Here is a 19,625-nt window from a genome sequence, read left to right on the forward strand (position 1 = left end):
TACCGAAACTTAAGTTAGGCCTAGACGCCATCGTGCACAGCAAACATGGTGTGAGTTCAGCACACTGTAACGAGGCCCCCACCTTTGGAGGGCCTTTCATGCATCTCTGCCGCCTCAGCAGCCCTGGCAGATCCGCTGCGAGCGCGTTCCCATGAGAAAGTCGGAGATGAGCTAAACCCGAGATGCCAACACGGCAACATTATATTAGTAACAATGTGATATTGCACCCCGTATGACCCAGACCGCAAGGCCGGGGCAACGGGGAAAAAAGCTGAAGCATCACTATCTGAAGAAGGTAGAAAATAGTTCAAGTATTGGTGTTAATGAACTACCTCTGTTTAAAATGTGAACGAACCATAAAAATGTAACGTTATATGATATCCCTCCAGGTCTGGACTAATGCTGCTATAACCACGGAGAAAGATGTTGACCAAACGTGTAACCTCTATTTGTAAAAGTGTTTTTCAATAGTATGTAGAAACTTGAACTCATATATGTTTTGAATCACCCAAAGCGGCGGGCATCAATCTCTGTAGGCCATAACCTAGATATCCCTCGTATAACGTCTAATGTACATACAATACGCACACAATGTAGTGAACATAATGTTAGGTAATGAAAAGGTACTGGAACCGACTGTATTAAAGAAATGTGTAACGAAAATGAAATATATATATATATATATGTGTGTCTGAATAACGTTAAAATGAGGCAGAACAGTATAAAACTTCTGCATTCACTGATCAGCAACGCACGAGGAAAATACCTTTGTGAGTATATGCAAGGTCATTCCCTCTCCCACCCCACCAAGCCTGCCAGATAAAAAAGCTAAGACTTGTGCTGCGCTCCCTCACCTCCCCCAACCAAGCTGGCGTTACTTCAGAGAGTCAGAGGCCCCGGCGCCGCAACCAAGGCCACAGCCCGCCACCTGTGTTATTTACAGCACGGTAATAAACCCACGGATGAACCCACTGATCTACCAGCACCCTCTCATAAATCCCCACGAACCCCCCCCCAAGAATCCTGACCCCGTGTAAGGACGACCCCCATCATTGGGACAAGACACAGAGACCCATCTATATAATAACTTCTAACGCAGCAGACAGACATGTATCACTCGGCCCAGGTCCCAGAGCCCCGTCCCGTGACCTAAAATACCGGTCAATAAGACTCAGGTAAATCTCACCCCAACCAACAACCACCAGACCTCTCACGAGGTGCATTCCTCATGTGTTGCGTTTATTTTATAAGATAAGCTACGGAACAATTTATTAGTGAACGTAAATGTCATTTTCTGAATAACTGCAGTGTGCATGGCCTAGGGCAACTAAGACAGGAAAGGTATTCATCATTGTCACAGGCTGCCCCAGCGCACCAACACCGCACGGATGACCTCAAGCCGGCCTGCCAGGCCCAACCCAACCCACGAGGCTGACCAGTGACGTCGTCTTGCCAAGACCAACCATGCTGCAGCAACACCTATAGTTAGTCGACGATACCCAATCCCAATTAACTTGTGCCCCCTATAGTGTTTAGGTGTTGATGACGTTTTCTGTATTAGAAATACGCCTGTCTTTGCTATTGTCAGACAGAGCGCTCTCGTAGGTTGCAGAGTTCTTTGCATGCCTTATCCTTGGATAAACTCCCACTTACGCTCACCCGCACTCTGTCTTGGTCTTATTCCCACTACGGGAGAGTCCCTTATTGTCTCTCATTGCGGGGAGGATCGTGCTGAATTGGGGGCGCTTCCTTTCAGTGGTGACCCCGATAGCGTGATATCTCCAAACTATTTTTCCTAACTCCTTCTTAAACGACCCCCTTGTGGCACGAGAATCTCCGGTCGAGAAGGGATACGCACGGTGAGCCGTCTCCGGGAGGCCGCCCGCCAACGGCGACCGGCACAATAAGAAGTGCGCACTCAATGAGAAAGGGTACGGGATCCCGATTGGAAAAAAATCCCCTTTGAGTGCCGCTCGCCGGAGCCAGGGGCTGACCGTTGAGTTACCGGTGACGCCGCCTGGACGGACCCAGTTTCGGAGAGTATCGGTTCAAGACGGGCACGTGAGTACCGAGTGCGAGTGATCGTCAAGGGGAAAAGAAAGGGAATTGGGAATAACAGAACGGGGACAGGTAGAGGAGAAGAATATCGGGGGTCTACTACAGACGGGTCTTGAAATTTTCTTTATTCTTTCTTTTGCATATGGCCATTAGGAGTAAGAAATAAGTGACGTGGTAGAAGTGACGGAAACCTAGCTCCGAGAGGGGGTGGAAGGCGGCGCCGCATAGTACTATCTAAATTAGTACTGGGAATATATGAAGAAGTGAGAAATAAGTTATTGGTGTCTAGCAAAAGGAGACACCGGGAATATTTTTTAGTGATTGTGCTCTCTCTCTCTCTATTTCTTTTTTTCCATTTCCACGGGGTAGGGGGTGAAAATGAGAAGGGTATGAAGTAGTTAGAACATCTTAAAAAGTGGGGACTCAGTAGTGGCACGTACAGACGTGAACACAGTAACCTTAGTAGGGAAACAGGGACAGCTGGCTAGGGAGGAAAGGGAGGAGAAAGACAAAGAGTGTGAGTGGAAAGCATTGTGAAGGGTGCGCGCACCGTACGAGTGTGAGAGACGAACGGGTGGCCGCGAGGTGGTGTCAGAGAGTGTGGCCATAACCAGTACTTGATCAATTACAAGTGAGATCACATAAGAGTGCCTGGGAATGGGAAGGAGATGAGATATGGTGAGTGAGAAGAGATTTGTGCAGTGAATAACGGTGGGTGATAATTTTAAAGAGGTCCGCTCTTGTCTGTGCCATAAAGGAATACATACGCATATTTACAGCTAATAAAAGGTAACGAAAGCGAACAAGGTAGCGCTAGCGATTTAAAGGATGGGGGCTGAAACTCCCTTGTCACACATTTGCAAGAGCTTGCCGGGATATGCTGAGCGCATAAATAAATATCATGATCAATGGTTAACAGAATTGAAAGGGGAGGGGTTGCCCCAGATTTGGCCAGAAGGAGGGTCTTTTGACAAAAGCGTTCTTGATATGGTATGTACATGTATTCGCCTTAAGTATAAGGGAAAAAAATGGCAGAACAGGAAGGAGATATTAGATCTTTGGAGATTGTTTGAGGAAGTACCCCCACCCAAAGCTCCAGCTCCAAATATTGATTTACCCTCCACCACAGACAATCCACTAATGATCCCGCGAGAGGAAAAGGAACAGTTAAGTACAGAACAGCCTGCGGAAGTGGTTATGTTGTACCCAATATTACCTAAACCAGCCCCTGCAACAGGATATAGCGACCCGATTTATGTGCCTCCCCCTTCAACCAGCACGCCACAAAGACCAACTGCACCCCCACCATACGAAAACACTAGAGAGCACACCCAGGGAGGCACACAGAGAGTGGACATAGAGAAGTTAACGAGTGACTTAGAGTCGAGGCTTACAGTGGCACGAGATGAGCTCTCAAGAATAAAAGACATATGTGAACGCACAGCGTGCGCCCCCACACAATCTGGACGCACGTCTAGAGCGTCGAGCGAAAGTAGACAAATTGAGGAAGGATGGAAAAAGGGGGAAATACTGTTCAGAATTGAGGAAGAACCGACCAGGATAATAGAAGTAGGGACAGCAGAAGGAAGCATTGGTGATGTCTCGAGAGAGAGAGGGATCAGAGAGGATTTGTTATGTGATGTCAGAGGAGGGGGGGATGAGAGTGATAGATTGAGCATGGCAGTAGGAGGAGAAGGCGAGGAGCTAGATGGGGCATGTTCACTGGGGACTATAGAGGATGAATGGATAGGACGACTAAGAAATAGGGTGGGGAAGATGGCGTCATTAGAGTCAGCAGTGACCAAGGAAAAGGAAGCTGCAACGGCAAAAGGGAAATTACAACTACCATTACTCCACAGGGGAGGTGGGAGGCCGAACTATATACCGTGGGCTCAGATGGACAAGGCTAACTTAATGAAATTACTACCACAGCTGTCAGGAGGGGCAAGCAAGTGGATATATGCATTTGAAAAACATACCGCGGGTATACCGCTGGCAGTAGGCGATGTGAAAAGCCTACTAGTGTCCTCAGTAGGGGATCAGGCAGACAGAGTGTGGGCTAAAGCGGGTTTTCCAGCTGTAACTTTGGAGTGTGATCGCCATGATGGGGCTTCTTTTAACACCGTGCGAGCAAGGGTGTGGGACGCACTGCGGGAAACTTTCCCAGATACCCCTGATCTGCAGTCAGTAATGCAATGTACCATGAATGATGGGGAGGACGCTATGGATTACATTCTCCGGGTGCAGGAGATGTGGAGAGCGGAAACGGGTACGCCCTGGCACCAATCCACGTCTCTATTTTACTTCATCATTAAAAGAGGGCTCCCAAAGGAAGTGCAAAAGGCACTAGATAAAATAGCAGGTGTTGAGGCAAAAGGCTGGCCGGAGATCCAAAGCATAATAGTACACCATTGTAAAAGGATCAAAGAAAGAGAGAGGGAAGTAGCACAGAAAAGGTTGGCGGACGAGGCGAAGTTGGTGCAATCAAAATTGGTGAAGGTCGCAGCAGCGGTAGCGGGACTCCCACTCATACGGGAGGGAGAGGAAGGAGAGGAGGGGCAAATAGCAATACAAGGAAGAATAGCAGCGAATTGGGCAGGACAAGGGCAACGGCAGTGGACAGAGCAGGAGCAGAACGGAGGTCCAACGTGGCAAGAGTGGGCCCCAAGAGGAGGAAGAGGTGGGTACAGGGGGCGAAGAGGAGGACAAGGGTATGGAGGAATGGGAGGAAATGGGTGGCAGGGTCCCAGAGGTCCACAGGGGAGCTGTTGGAATTGTGGGAGATGGGGGCATTACTCAAGGGAATGTAGGAGCAGACAAAACAACGGTTTCCAAGAGATAGAACAGTACGGACACCCCCATCCAGGAAGCCCCTACGGCCTCCCCATGGGACAATACCAGCAACCAGACAATGTAGTACAAAGGAGTAACGCACAACTACACGGACATCAATACCGAACACAAACCAGCCCACAGAATAATGACAATGTGCACTACACGCCTGGTAATACTTTCGCCACAGGAGCTAATGGGGCACCAGCCCCCGCACCTTACAGTGGAGTGTCAGTAGTTTCGGGGAATATTTTCGATCAAGGGGGGGCAATGAGACACCCCGCATAGGACAGCCCACAGAGAGCACTTGCGTGTCCAGTACTGTCTACGACCCACAATGCATCAGAGGAACCATTGATAGGAGCGCAGATAGGAGACAAGCAATTCATATTCATGGTGGATTCGGGAGCGGAGAAATCATGCATTAGAGAGGGCCGGTTCCCGTTATCTAATAGAACGTTAGAGACGCAGGGGTTCTCTGGGGCTGTAATTGAAGTTCCTTACACAGAGGTATTGGATGTGACAGTGGGGGGTAAAACAGTGAAAGCACCCTTGCTGTACTATGAAAACTCTCCCATCAACTTACTGGGGAGAGATCTCTTGAGCAAACTAAACATGACCATATCATTCACAGGGAGCGGCATCGTATGTTCAACGCCAGGCATATGCCCCCTCCGTATATTAGCAGTAATACACGGCCACACAACAATAAAAGAGATCAGAGGGGTACCAAGAAATGAGGAGATGTTTGTTGAAGGCATGAGAACATTGGCTCTCATAGTACCAGAACTAAAAAGGGTGGAGTGGAGAATACCAGCAGAATTCCTTTTTCGTCCCATAGCAAGCCCTGACACTGCTCTTGGGGAAGTACTATCATTGGATTTGCATGCAATACATGTATCAGCAAACAGAATATGCGTGATTGGTATTGACATGGAAGGGTGTGAGTGGCGGACAGTATTGTGTACAAATGCAAATATCCCCCTGAGAGAGCTCTCGGACGAGGAGCTATTTTCTGACACTGAGGGAGATGGTGAAGTAGTGATGGAACTGGCAATGCCCTGCGACATCGTAGTTACAGCCAGACAAACTAAAGTTGAACTAATGGCGGTAGTAGGAGCACCGCATACATTTTTTGATGAAGACATGAGTTCAGTACCCGCTAACTTATGGACTAATGGCCCCCACGATGTAGGGTTGCTACATGAAGTTCAGCCTGTGGTGATAAAAGTAAAACAAGGAGCAATACTACCCCGGGTGAAACAATATCCACTGTCGCGAGAAGCAGAAGAAGGGATCAGAGAGACAATAGAAGCACTGCTAGCACAGGGTATAATAGTGCCCTCAAACTCCCCATGCAACACATGCATTTACCCAATCAAAAAAGCGAAGGGGGGTTCATGGAGGATGATACAAGATTTACGCCCATTGAACGATGTGGTAATGAAGGAGTTCCCTTTAGTCCCGAACCCGGCGACAATACTGTGCAACATTCCAAAAATAGCATCACACTTCACAGTAATTGACTTAAAAAATGCATTCTTTTCGATTCCCTTGGCAGAAGAGAGCAGGTACTTGACAGCATTTACATTGGGAGGAAGGAGGTTCGAACACTGCAGACTACCACAAGGATATTGCGAGAGCCCAAGCATATTTAACAGGGTACTACATGAAGATCTGGGGAATTTGTCTGTAGAAAGCACAGTGATTCAGTACGTTGATGATTTATTGGTTTGTGCACAGGCTGAGGAAGAATGCAGACAGGACTCGATAACACTGTTGACATTATTGGCAAATAAGGGGTACAAGGTGGACAAGGGGAAGTTACAATACTGTCTGACGGAGGTCCTATACTTGGGTCAGTTGATATCAAAGGATGGCAAGCGAATTATACCAGACAGGGCACAGGCGATTAGAACAATTGGGGAGCCCAAAACAGTAAAAGAGATGCAGAAATTTCTGGGTATGTGTAACTATTGCCGAGCATGGATATTGGACTATGCGGCGTACACAAGGCCCTTGCTACAGGCACTGAAAGAAGCACAACAGGAACACAAACACATAGAATGGACAGAGGTGATGAACACAGCATTTAACTCACTAAAAGAGCTGATATCAAGCGCTCCAGTACTAGCAAACCCAGATTATGGGCGCGAATTCTTCTTATTTTCACACTGCAAAGGAACATTGATGACAGCAGTACTGACACAGAAAACATCTTTAGGGCACAAACCACTCGCTTACTATAGCGGCACCCTAGACGCAGTAATGCAAGGTCATTTCGCGTGCGAGCAATCCCTAGCTGCAGCCGCGTTCGCAATTGAAAAAAGTGCCACGATAGTAATGGGCTGCCCGGTGACACTGTTCGTGGAACACTCACTTTTTGCAATATTAGAGCGAACAAAGAGCACATTGACAACACAACGCGCCACAGCATATGAGATAATACTGTCCAGCGCTAACATCCATATAGTAAGATGTAAAACAGTGAACCCAGCCACATTCATCACAGAGGCATGCACCATAGAGGACATGCAAAACCACAACTGCGCCACGTACACAGGTGACGAAAGTAAGGATCAAGTGATTTTTGAAAATGCCCTGACCGAGGGTGAGGTGTATTTTGTGGACGGGTCAGCATCAATAGACATGGAGACAGGAGAAAAGCATGTGGGTATGGCAGTGGTACGATTAGAGGAAGATGAATATGAGATACTAGTACAACACCGCCTCCCATCACACTATTCAGCGCAAGCAGCAGAACTAATAGCGCTAATAGAAGCATTGCATGCTGCCAAGGGGTGCGCAGTGACCATATATACAGACTCAGCATACATGACAACAACAGTTCACGGCGGGTTGGCCCGGTGGGGGCGGAGAGGGTTCCGACGAGCAGACGGAACGCCAGTCCAGCATGCAGAATTATTGAAAGAACTGATTGAGGCCCTGCAAGACCCCACGGCAGTGGCCATCGTAAAATGTCAAGCTCATACCACCAATACAGATTTTGTATCTTTGGGGAACGCGGCAGCAGACGCCGCTGCCAAAGCAGCTTCATATCTACAAAAAGGTGAAATAGGAGAGTACATGTTGCACCACACAGCAAGCCAAGAAGTCCCCACAGGATACAACATGATGTCCACACAGGAGATAATAGAGCTGCAAGAGGGAGCTAGTGCAGAGGAAAAATTGCTGTGGACTAAGAGAGGATGCAGCAAATCACCGACTGATTTATTGTGGCGACAAGAGAGTTCAGGAAAAGTGGTAATGCCAATCACGCTGTTAGAAATAGCATTTCAACAACTACACTTTCCTGCACACAACACAAAGAAACACATAATGGCAGAGATACAAGAAGATTGGTTTACACCTTGCCTCCAGGAACACGTCACAAGGTTAGCTCTAGAATGCACGACATGTCAAATTTACAACTCAGGTATGACATTGCGTACACTAAGGGGTACGATACCAAAACCAAGTGGCCCATTCAGAGAGCTCCACATTGATTATGTAGACATGGGAGAAAGGTGTAACGGGGCTCGATACATGATTGTGGTTGTATGTCCATTTTCGAGGTGGGTGGAGGCAGGCCCTTGTGCCCGCCCTGACGCGAAGGGCGCCGCGAAGTTCCTAGTGCGGGAAGTGTTTCCGCGCTGGGGAATTTGCGACGTTATTCGCTCAGATAACGGGACGCATTTTGTTAATGAACTCTTTAAAGAAGTGACTACATTATTGGGAATAAAGCACAAATTATGTTCGATTTATCATCCTCAAAGTAATGGCGTCGTAGAAAAGATAAACGGCCTGTTAAAAAGCAGATTATCAAAACTTTGTTTTTCCCTTAAAAAGACTTGGATGTACTGCCTGCCTTTGGCCTTGTTTGAGCTACGAAACCAGCCAAGTAAGGATCACCATTTGTCCCCGCACGAGATCGTCACGGGAAGAAGAATGCACACAGCGCATTCGCCTCTCCGTGAGCGTTCTGATGCACACAGAAGCGCAGCCATATTGGGGGAGGAGTTCACAGAATACCTGCGAAAATTGACACGGGCAGCGCGCGTAATTTCAAAGCAACTAGCCCCCCCCTCGACAAGAGAGGAGGGGAACGCGACTGAACCAAACGGTTTGCCTGAAAAACCACTACAGCTAATGCCTGGGGACCTTATATATGTTAGAAGTTTTGTGCGGAGGTGGAACGCACCACGCTTCCATGGCCCCTATGAGGTAGTGTTTTGCACGCCTACAGCAGTAAAGGTTAAGGGCCTGCGATATTGGGTGCATTTGACAGATGTACGTAAAGCTTACAGCGCTGCGGAGAGTGAGGTGCAGGATGAGGCACAGGCAACAGCGGACGATGAAGTTGTGCGGAATGAATGATTTGAATTTCGTGTGCTTCATGAGATGAACAGTGAACACAATTAGCGCGCAACAAATGTCCTGGACTAAAACATGTACACATGTATATGTAAATTTTCTTTTTACAATTTTTGAAAGTTTTGCGTGGGGTTCTTTTTTTTCCCTTCCTGTACTATTTAAGATGTTTTTTATTATTGTTGTTTTTAGAAATGTCATGTTTTTTTTTATTATTTATATATATATATAGTAAGTTACAAATAATATTGACTGAAAGCTACCTTGTCTGTCAACAAACCCCCTTCCTCACCCAACCCTATATTTTATCACCGAAACGTTACAATGTGGAAATGCTTACATGTTTGTATTTAATGAACTTTTGTGTCTCAAACAGGATTTATCATGGCATCGAATGGGCAGCCTGCAACTAATAGATATGTTAGATTTAGAGAAATGTTAGTGGCTAGATTAACATATTCATTTGAATGTGGTTTATCAATGTGTGCTATCGTGTTCTTCATCTCAATGTTTTGTCTGGTGTTACACTGGATTATAGCGTTCATCTCTACCGAGATGAACGAGGGGGGAGGGGGGAACAACACCACCCTTGCTCCTGGAACGAAAACAATTCCGACTGTAGGTATCAAAGAAGGTGATTTCTTGATCTGGGATGGAGCACACTTTGTGTGGGGATACTATACTACACCACCCACTGCTGTCCTCTCACAATGGAGAACCAAAAATGTAGATAATGACACAATGTCCCAACCTGGAACATACAACAACCACACGATCCCTCCCGCCCCAATTTCAAACAACGATCTCTTGTTTATTAATGAGGATGGAAAAGTGATTATGATGGCAGAACACACGCCCCTATATGAAGAATTAGAAAAGGGGGGTGGGAGGGAGGAAGGGGGGCCTGGTTCTTCACCTCCTATAACGAGAAGGTACAGAAGAAGGGAGAAAAGTAGGCGGAGAAGAGAGACTGGTGGAAAAGGGTATGATGAGTATTATGGGCTAGGGTTAGACAAAATGGAAGACCCACGACACCCTCACCAAGCAAATAAATGGTATGCAGATATGAGCACAACAGCTAAACAAACAACCAATGAGAGCTGTTATGTCTGCTCACTTATCCCCCATGCATCAGGCACACCTAAAGTATTGTTGCCACGAGAATTGCCCATTGTGGATGCCCAATGTCTCCTTCATCTCACGCTGTGTAGAATAAAGAACACTTTCCAAGCACACGATGTCTCTTTCAGAATGGTACAGAACAACAAAACGTGCTATTCGCAAACGTCTGGAGTGATCTGCCTTAAAGAACCTTTCTTTGCAATACAAGGGACACTGTTTTCCGAAAACAAATGGAAAGACGAAGAAGTGCTGTGCAAGGCAGAAGCGCTGAAAGGTGTCCAACCGGACAAGTTGCGGTGGATGGAAAGAACGTGCTTGCCAATATGGAAAGAACACATCCCTAAACTAACATGGGTAACAGCGATGGAGAAACCCTTCAAGCTACAAAGTGAAATACAAAACGAACTATGTTTCAAGGGAGAAGGAAAAATGGCAATGGGAACGAACACGAACTGTAACAAAACTCTCACCATCCCGGATATGAAAAAAGGGACAGCAGCATTAATGGACACCTACTGGGTATGCGGAAACCAGGCGTACCTGCACCTTCCCCAATCATGGAGTGGTAGCTGCTCAATGGCCACCTTGCACTCGACACTAATGGTGATTCCAGAAAGCCATATTGACAGAAGTAACATGATGAAAGGAGGCTTGAACCAGAATGCAGCTTCTCCAACTACACAAGCGCACCTTTATGTCCTGTCCTCCGGGGGGAAGGAAGAAGAGCTCTCAAGAAACAAGCGAGCCTCGAACTACATATCACAAGCATCATCTGATTTATTGGCACAGATCCCAGACAAGTATCGCCTGTTCAGCTCCGTGGAAACATTCTTTGCTTCACTAGTGTCCAGTGTCCAAGCAAGAGCAAATGCAAAATGGCTCCAGATCACACGGTGGGAACTGATCCAGTTGGCCAATGACACTGAAGAAGGGTTCAACATAATAAAGGTGGAACTACGAGCTCTGCGACTAATGACCATGCAGAACAGGTATGTTCTAGACCTGTTGACAGCTATCGATGGAGGTGTTTGCCGAAAAATAGGAAGTGCGTGCTGCACGTTCGTACCTTCTGAAGACGCAGAAAATGGGTCCCTGTCCCACGTTATTGAAGCAGTACATAACCTGGGCGAGAAGATGAAAATGGAAGGTGGAGCTGAGGATAGCTCGTGGTTCGACAATATCTTCTCCTGGGTTCCCTCATGGCTTGGAGTGACAATGAAGTTCCTGATACCAATAGTGGTGATCATCCTTGTGATGTTCTGCCTGTGCCAGGTGGGCCTCCGATGTTGTGCTAATGCAGTCCCTAACGGTGCAATGATGATGGTGACAATGGGCAACTCCGGTGGTACAATTAAAGCAACACAAGAAGTACACGTGCAGACAGGAACAGACAACACCCCCAGGTACCAGTTAGTGCCTATGTGCCGTGACAAGTACATAGTAGATAAGCTATGGCACACCACGATTAAAGAACCACGAGACGTAGAACTGGAATGGTATGAGGAGGTCTGGGTAGATCTGGAAGAGACCGGCGACTGTATATATTTGACATGTACACCAGACGAGTATGCTAGGAGAGGTGAGAGCTTAAGGGGGGTGTGCAGAGCATGGATGCCTATAAAAGGAACCCCTGCATGGGATGGTGCAGTGTTAGAAGAACAAGAATGTAGAAGATTAGAAGAGCTAAAGAAATTCGTTACTTTAAGTAACGAAAGGGGGGAAATGTAGGGGAGGAATGGCCACGAGGCCCTCCTCACCTACAGCTCCCTCCCCAGGTGAGGACCATGGCTCGGTGGGAGCACCCTCATGCCACCCGGGCCCAGGTGGAGGGGGGTTCACCCGCCGACGACATTGCCCACACGCACCCTGTCTTTGCATTTACCGAAACTTAAGTTAGGCCTAGACGCCATCGTGCACAGCAAACATGGTGTGAGTTCAGCACACTGTAACGAGGCCCCCACCTTTGGAGGGCCTTTCATGCATCTCTGCCGCCTCAGCAGCCCTGGCAGATCCGCTGCGAGCGCGTTCCCATGAGAAAGTCGGAGATGAGCTAAACCCGAGATGCCAACACGGCAACATTATATTAGTAACAATGTGATATTGCACCCCGTATGACCCAGACCGCAAGGCCGGGGCAACGGGGAAAAAAGCTGAAGCATCACTATCTGAAGAAGGTAGAAAATAGTTCAAGTATTGGTGTTAATGAACTACCTCTGTTTAAAATGTGAACGAACCATAAAAATGTAACGTTATATGATATCCCTCCAGGTCTGGACTAATGCTGCTATAACCACGGAGAAAGATGTTGACCAAACGTGTAACCTCTATTTGTAAAAGTGTTTTTCAATAGTATGTAGAAACTTGAACTCATATATGTTTTGAATCACCCAAAGCGGCGGGCATCAATCTCTGTAGGCCATAACCTAGATATCCCTCGTATAACGTCTAATGTACATACAATACGCACACAATGTAGTGAACATAATGTTAGGTAATGAAAAGGTACTGGAACCGACTGTATTAAAGAAATGTGTAACGAAAATGAAATATATATATATATATATGTGTGTCTGAATAACGTTAAAATGAGGCAGAACAGTATAAAACTTCTGCATTCACTGATCAGCAACGCACGAGGAAAATACCTTTGTGAGTATATGCAAGGTCATTCCCTCTCCCACCCCACCAAGCCTGCCAGATAAAAAAGCTAAGACTTGTGCTGCGCTCCCTCACCTCCCCCAACCAAGCTGGCGTTACTTCAGAGAGTCAGAGGCCCCGGCGCCGCAACCAAGGCCACAGCCCGCCACCTGTGTTATTTACAGCACGGTAATAAACCCACGGATGAACCCACTGATCTACCAGCACCCTCTCATAAATCCCCACGAACCCCCCCCCAAGAATCCTGACCCCGTGTAAGGACGACCCCCATCATTGGGACAAGACACAGAGACCCATCTATATAATAACTTCTAACGCAGCAGACAGACATGTATCACTCGGCCCAGGTCCCAGAGCCCCGTCCCGTGACCTAAAATACCGGTCAATAAGACTCAGGTAAATCTCACCCCAACCAACAACCACCAGACCTCTCACGAGGTGCATTCCTCATGTGTTGCGTTTATTTTATAAGATAAGCTACGGAACAATTTATTAGTGAACGTAAATGTCATTTTCTGAATAACTGCAGTGTGCATGGCCTAGGGCAACTAAGACAGGAAAGGTATTCATCATTGTCACAGGCTGCCCCAGCGCACCAACACCGCACGGATGACCTCAAGCCGGCCTGCCAGGCCCAACCCAACCCACGAGGCTGACCAGTGACGTCGTCTTGCCAAGACCAACCATGCTGCAGCAACACCTATAGTTAGTCGACGATACCCAATCCCAATTAACTTGTGCCCCCTATAGTGTTTAGGTGTTGATGACGTTTTCTGTATTAGAAATACGCCTGTCTTTGCTATTGTCAGACAGAGCGCTCTCGTAGGTTGCAGAGTTCTTTGCATGCCTTATCCTTGGATAAACTCCCACTTACGCTCACCCGCACTCTGTCTTGGTCTTATTCCCACTACGGGAGAGTCCCTTATTGTCTCTCATTGCGGGGAGGATCGTGCTGAATTGGGGGCGCTTCCTTTCAGTCCCTCTCTTCGCCTGGGTCCTCATAGAGACGTTTGTAATATCTATGGAACTCCGTCTTGGGTATCCAGGATCTGGCCTCCTTCCCCTCTAATTTCCCTGATCACCGGCCGTGATACTTCGCTCTTATATAGCCAGGCCAGCAATCTGCCCGGCTTGTCCCCCCCGCATGCTGTCTTTCCACATATTTCTTATAGCTTAATTTACATAACCTGTCCCAGTGTTCACTGCTAGCTTGTTGTAGCAGTCTCATCCTGACCCCATCTTCCCGAGAGGTGCCTCCCCTACGCATAATGTATTTCAACTCCTTCTCCATTTCCTGCAGCTCTCGTTCAATGCCCCCCTGGAGCCCTCTGGATTTTGATATAGCCACCCCCCGCACTACCACCTTAAACGCCTCCCACACAGTTCCCATACTTCGAACACTACCGGTGTTAATCTCGAAGTACTCTGTGATCACCTCCCTCAGATCCTCCCGGAATCCCGAGTCCTGCAGAGCCTCAGCTCTGAGTTTCCACGTCAGAATCCGCACTCTAGAGGGTTGGTGTCGCCACTCTAGGACCAGGGGGGGAGTGGTCTGAGAGCACTCTGGCCTTATATTCCGCGCCTCTCATCTCGCCTACCAGCTCGACAGCGGCGAACACGTAGTCCAGCCTCGTGTGCAGGTCATGTGGTGCTGCATAGTGTGAGTATTGCCTGTCTGCTTGGTGCAACTGCCTCCAGACACCTACAAGGTCAAAATCTCTCAGGAGGGCCTGTAGCACCTTTGCAGCCGGGGTGGGTTTGTCTAGTTTACCATCTGATCTGTTCATCTTAGGATTCAGTACACAATTAAAGTCTCCGCCCCATAGGATCATGCCACCTAATAGGGGGCTAATTTTGCCATACAGGGTCCGAAAGTAAGCCGCTGTATCCTGGTTAGGGGCGTATAAATTTATAATACTCACTTCCCGGTTTTCCAACATCCCCCGCACTATCATTCTGCCTTCTGGGTCTCCCATAGACTGAAGCAATTGAAATGGTACATGAGGTGCTACCCATGTGATAACTCCTCTTGCGTAGGCCGAGTATGTGGCTCCCACAATGCTCCCCCTCCACTTTCTCTTGACCACCTCCAATTTCTCCCTGGTAAGGTGGGTCTCCTGCAATAATGCTATGTCGATCCTCATCCTTCACAGGTACATCATTACTTTATTACGCTTCAAGTAACTATTGAGGCCCCTGACATTCCAGGTAACCACTCTAAGGCAACCCGACGCCATTGATACAATATCCCACCTTCCCTCTCCGCCTCCCATCACGCCTAATAAGATTCTCAGTTTGGCTCATTACCCGCCCTCTCCCAACAAACACCCCCTCACCTCTTTCCCAACAACAAACCCCAACACACCGCCCCTTCCCTCCCCCACTCTTCCCAACCCCAACAAGTGCCCAACTCCATCCCTGGATCTCAGGCGACCCCGCGTTTGGTCCTGCCTCGGAATGCCGAGGGTAGGAACCCGGCAGGGTGTCACCGGACTACCAGTGACCTAACTAAGCTTCTCCTTATGGGGGTATGAGGACTAGCTCTGCAAGGCTCCCGTGCTTGTATCAAAAATCTCAGTGCGCACGGATCATACCGACTTATATCCCTGACCATGCACACCTATAGGCTACATCTTATACAATAATCAAGTCCCATTGTCTTAGGCTACGACACCCCTTGGTGCCACAGACACAGATTACTTATCTCCTTCTCCTTCTCCCGTCTGGATGCCCGACTCCTGGGGGCAACTCTGCGTGTTGAGCCACCCCATAGCTTCTTCCGGGGATTCAAAAAACAAGGTTCTGTTTTTGTGGAACACCTTCAGCTTCGCCGGGTAGAGCAGCACATACTTGTGGCCTGCTTCACGCAATCTTCTCTTCACAGTCCCAAAGTTCATACGACTACGTTGTACCAACAGGGTGTAATCTGGGTATGCGGTTATGTTTGCTGTCCCCCTTTGTATTGTTCCACCCTTCCGGAAGTGTTCAAGCATTCTTTCCCAATCTCGATAGTTCAGGATCTTGGCAATCACCGGCCTAGGGGGGGTTCCTGGCGGCGGCCTCCTCATTAGGGCCCTGTGCGCTCTTTCCACCGCAAACCCCTGGGACAACACTCCTCTGGTTATCTCCTGCAGCAGCATAGATTCAATGAACTCCGTACGGTTGGGTCCCTCGGCTCCCTCCGGCAAACCAACAATGCGGATGTTATTCCTCTGGGCACGTCCCTCCGCCACCTCCGCCCTGCTTTCTAGGTTACTCACGCGTTGCACTAGGGCGTGAAGTTCCGATTTATGTGTTGCACAGTCCGCTGTGTTCGGGCCCACCTCTTTTTCTAAGTTCTCTGTGCGTTCTGCCAGCGACCTGACATCTTGCCGGAGAAGATTCACTTCCTTTTGTACTGCCCCAACTTTGAGCTCTAGTGCTGCTTTCATTTCGGTCATAGCCAGTCCCAGTTTGGTCTCCCAGGCCACTTTCAGGTCAGCCATCGCAGCAAGGATCTCCTGGTTCGTGCCCATGGTGACTGCGCTCCCAGCGGGGGTTTTGTCTTTACTCTTGGCTCCTTCCGGGCCCGGTGATGTTCTGGCGTATTCGTCCAGCGTGGGTTGCTTGCCCTTCGTTCTTAGAGGTTTGCTGGACATGGCGTCATGCCAGAAACGTGTAGGCGAGCCCCACCACTTGTGACTACCAGCCCCAGCTGGGTTAAACTGCTATTAGCGCCTGGGCCCAGACAGGCCACGCAAGGGGTGTCTTTAAGCTACTTAGTTGCTACAGGAGTGGGTTGTGTCCTCCCACGTAATAATGTGCGTTTCACAAATTCACAGGATTATAGTCGGATCACCACGCGCTCCAGCAGGACACGTCCTCCTACATGGCCTCTTAGCCACGCCCCCCTGCGTGGGCCTTCTTCATCATAGCTTGTTGAATCTGTATTCCTAGATGATCCGGGCATCTCCGGTCCAGGGGTGCTAATATTTCCCCAGCTGCTCCTGGTGCATATGTCTTTCACCACAATCTCCTTCTATAGGGGATGTTGCACCATTAGGCACCCTCGCACACCACCTCCTTACATACAGCACAGTTTCCTGTCTTAACTGGATTTTGCAGGTCTTCCTCGAAGTTCAAAGCGCTATGAGGGAGGGTGCAGCTTGTGCCGGTATATGTCAAACAGTAGTGTGTTCTCACCGCCAGTCACATGAATGTCTGCGTTCCAGCAGACCCGGGAGGAATGTCACAACTAAATCAGAGTGTTCCTACTTGTTCCACCGTCTTAGAATCTCTCACAGCATCCGCTTAATCCTTCGCCGGCCCCTCCTCTTTCTGTCCTTTGTTGGGCCCTGCTGTTCGGTATCCGTGCCTCCGTTCGGGCAGCACACAGTTTTCCACACTTTTGTTTGTTGTTTACACCATGTAGTGAGACCACTTTGCGTAGCCCTCTTTGTTTGCCTCTGGCGTACATGTGTTTCCAAATCCCTAGTCTTGAGCATCCGCGCAAGGCTGAAAGCTCTGTCGCTGTCTTTTGGATATTTGTAACTGTAGCCTTATATTGTAACAAGTTGTGTCAGTTTCGTGTAATTATTCCGCTGGTCTCATGCGGCATCCGTAACCAGCGTACTTGATATTCTTTACTTCCTTGCGTCGTTACTTTGTATTCGTCTCACGCCGGGCATGCCGGTACCACGATTGCTGTATGTATATGACAGCAGCCCATGTATTCCTTTCTACAATGTCACAGCTAGGTTATCAAGCCTTTCCAAGCCCGACATCCATTTCAAGCAGATCGCCTGGTATCGGAGCTGCTTGCACAGGTCCAGCCCCTCCCGATTCTGTGTGCGCTCCCCAGCTACGTTGCAGTCTGCTAATTTGCTCGCTGTGTTCTCTCGGGGCTTGCTTTCATTCAGGCTGTGCTGCACCAAAGGATCTTTGCTCTTTCTTCCTGCAGCCGACCCCTTCTGCTCGTTTCTGTCCGTTCTGAGCAAGTCTGCGAGCAGCGATCTGTCCTTAGCTGCTTATCTCTACAACTCATCTTTGTCCTCGGCGGGCCGCCATCTTGATTCTTCCGTCGGCGAGCACCGGCAACCTTCTTTGGACTTGCAATACACTAGTCACAATGTTATTCCGTTCCAAATCACGCTCCAGTTATGCAGTGCACGCTCATGGATCTGCACTTATGAGTTTACCCGTTGTGGCAAACTCTATACATAACTTCTTATCCGGATCATTTAGGATCAGCAGGAGCCGTATATGGGCACAGTTAGTGTCCGGCTGTGCTGCTATGTTGTCTGGAGTCACTTTGTTACGATGCATCTCTCCAGTGCTGAACGCGCCCGTGCTCCGCCTGCCGTACTGCCACTCCAGCTGCCCTGTATCTCTTTTCCAGCACCGCGGGATGGGCACCACTCTGCTGCACCGTCCAATTTATATGCAGGCAGCTTTTCTGGCTGCTAGGTCCAGTCGCCCCCAACCACCGCTGCGCACTCCAGGGACACCGCCTGGACCGCCGTCCCTGCCGCCGCTCACCATAGGCTCACGGTGCCCTTCGCTTGTGCGATGCCGAGGGGTGTCCACTCTCTGGTCCTGCTTCAGTGCTCCTTCATGGGCCCCGGTCCGCTTGCGGCGCATCCATGTGCTCCAGTTTCCCAAATTGTTGATGGCTTGCCCCACTCCTTTGTTCTTAGGAGCTCGCCATCTTGGATTCCTCGGCAGTGGGCAGACACAATCTTCTCTAGGCTCAGTGCTCATGATCCCCGGTCTCCAGCAAAACAGAAACTCTCCCCAGGCACTCCACACCGTTTTTCCAACGTACACTCGTCTTTTTATATATTACAGGCCATTCCATGTGCACTTTCCGTCCGGATCAATGCAGGATCATCGGGAGCTCCTCCAGGAACACGTCCTTCTACATGGCCTTGTAGTTAACCCCCCCCCCACCCCCGATTTCTCCATAAATGTTGATGCCCAGAAAATGGATTCCATCCCAAATCAAGGCGGAGAGAAGGCTGCAGGGAGCAGATTGGCACCGGGCAAGCCTCATGCAATTTAGGATGCTGGCCACATTCTAGAACCACCATTAGTCTTAGATGCCCTGCCAGCAGGCCCTGACTTCCTTGAGCTCCTTCCCATGGGGTGCTATCAGTGGAAATTTCGTTTTTCTAGCTGTTTATGAGGCCATTTCCTGACGAAAAGGGAAAAGTGTGGAGAAGAGCTAGAACAATAATGGTGGGGGCGCACTGAGTTGGTTAAACAGCACTACCTGATGAGAGAAGCTGTTAGGGCCCTTGAATTTCGATTGAACTATCTGGGTGGCGTGAGGGCTGCCGCAAAGTTTGCCTTTGCACTTTGTAACGCAAGATGCTATTCAGACTTGGGAGAAGTGTTCTTGCATCATCACATAGCTCATGCAGGACACTACTTCCTGCTTCTTTATAGCAGGGTTCTGCAACATTTAGCTCTCCAGATGTTTTGGACTACAACTCCCATCAGCACTAGCCAGTCAACGGTGAGGATTCATAGGACTTGTAGTCCAAGACATCTGGAGAGCTAAATGTTGAAGGACCCTGCTATAGAGAAAACTTTGCTGAAAAACT

General features: G+C 48.7%; 1 protein-coding gene across 3 annotated transcripts in view; it reads left to right on the forward strand.

Moving 5' to 3' along the window:
- Positions 1 to 19,625, forward strand: part of SPAG17 (sperm associated antigen 17) — a 1,712,709-nt gene that overhangs the window by 1,679,409 nt on the left and 13,675 nt on the right. Inside the window, exon 49 of one of the 3 annotated variants that reach the window (XM_069635755.1) lies at positions 9,638 to 9,746. The exons of the other annotated variants lie outside the window; for them this stretch is intronic. Within the exon in view, the coding sequence (XP_069491856.1) occupies positions 9,638 to 9,674 (37 nt within the window). The 3' untranslated portion in view covers positions 9,675 to 9,746. Of the gene's footprint in view, positions 1 to 9,637; positions 9,747 to 19,625 lie in introns of those variants that run through there. 3 annotated transcript variants of the gene reach the window in all.

The sequence above is a fragment of the Ambystoma mexicanum genome, chromosome 7p (genome assembly GCF_040938575.1).
Source record: "Ambystoma mexicanum isolate Mex_15411 chromosome 7p, UKY_AmexF1_1, whole genome shotgun sequence".
Taxonomy (NCBI): domain Eukaryota; kingdom Metazoa; phylum Chordata; class Amphibia; order Caudata; family Ambystomatidae; genus Ambystoma; species Ambystoma mexicanum.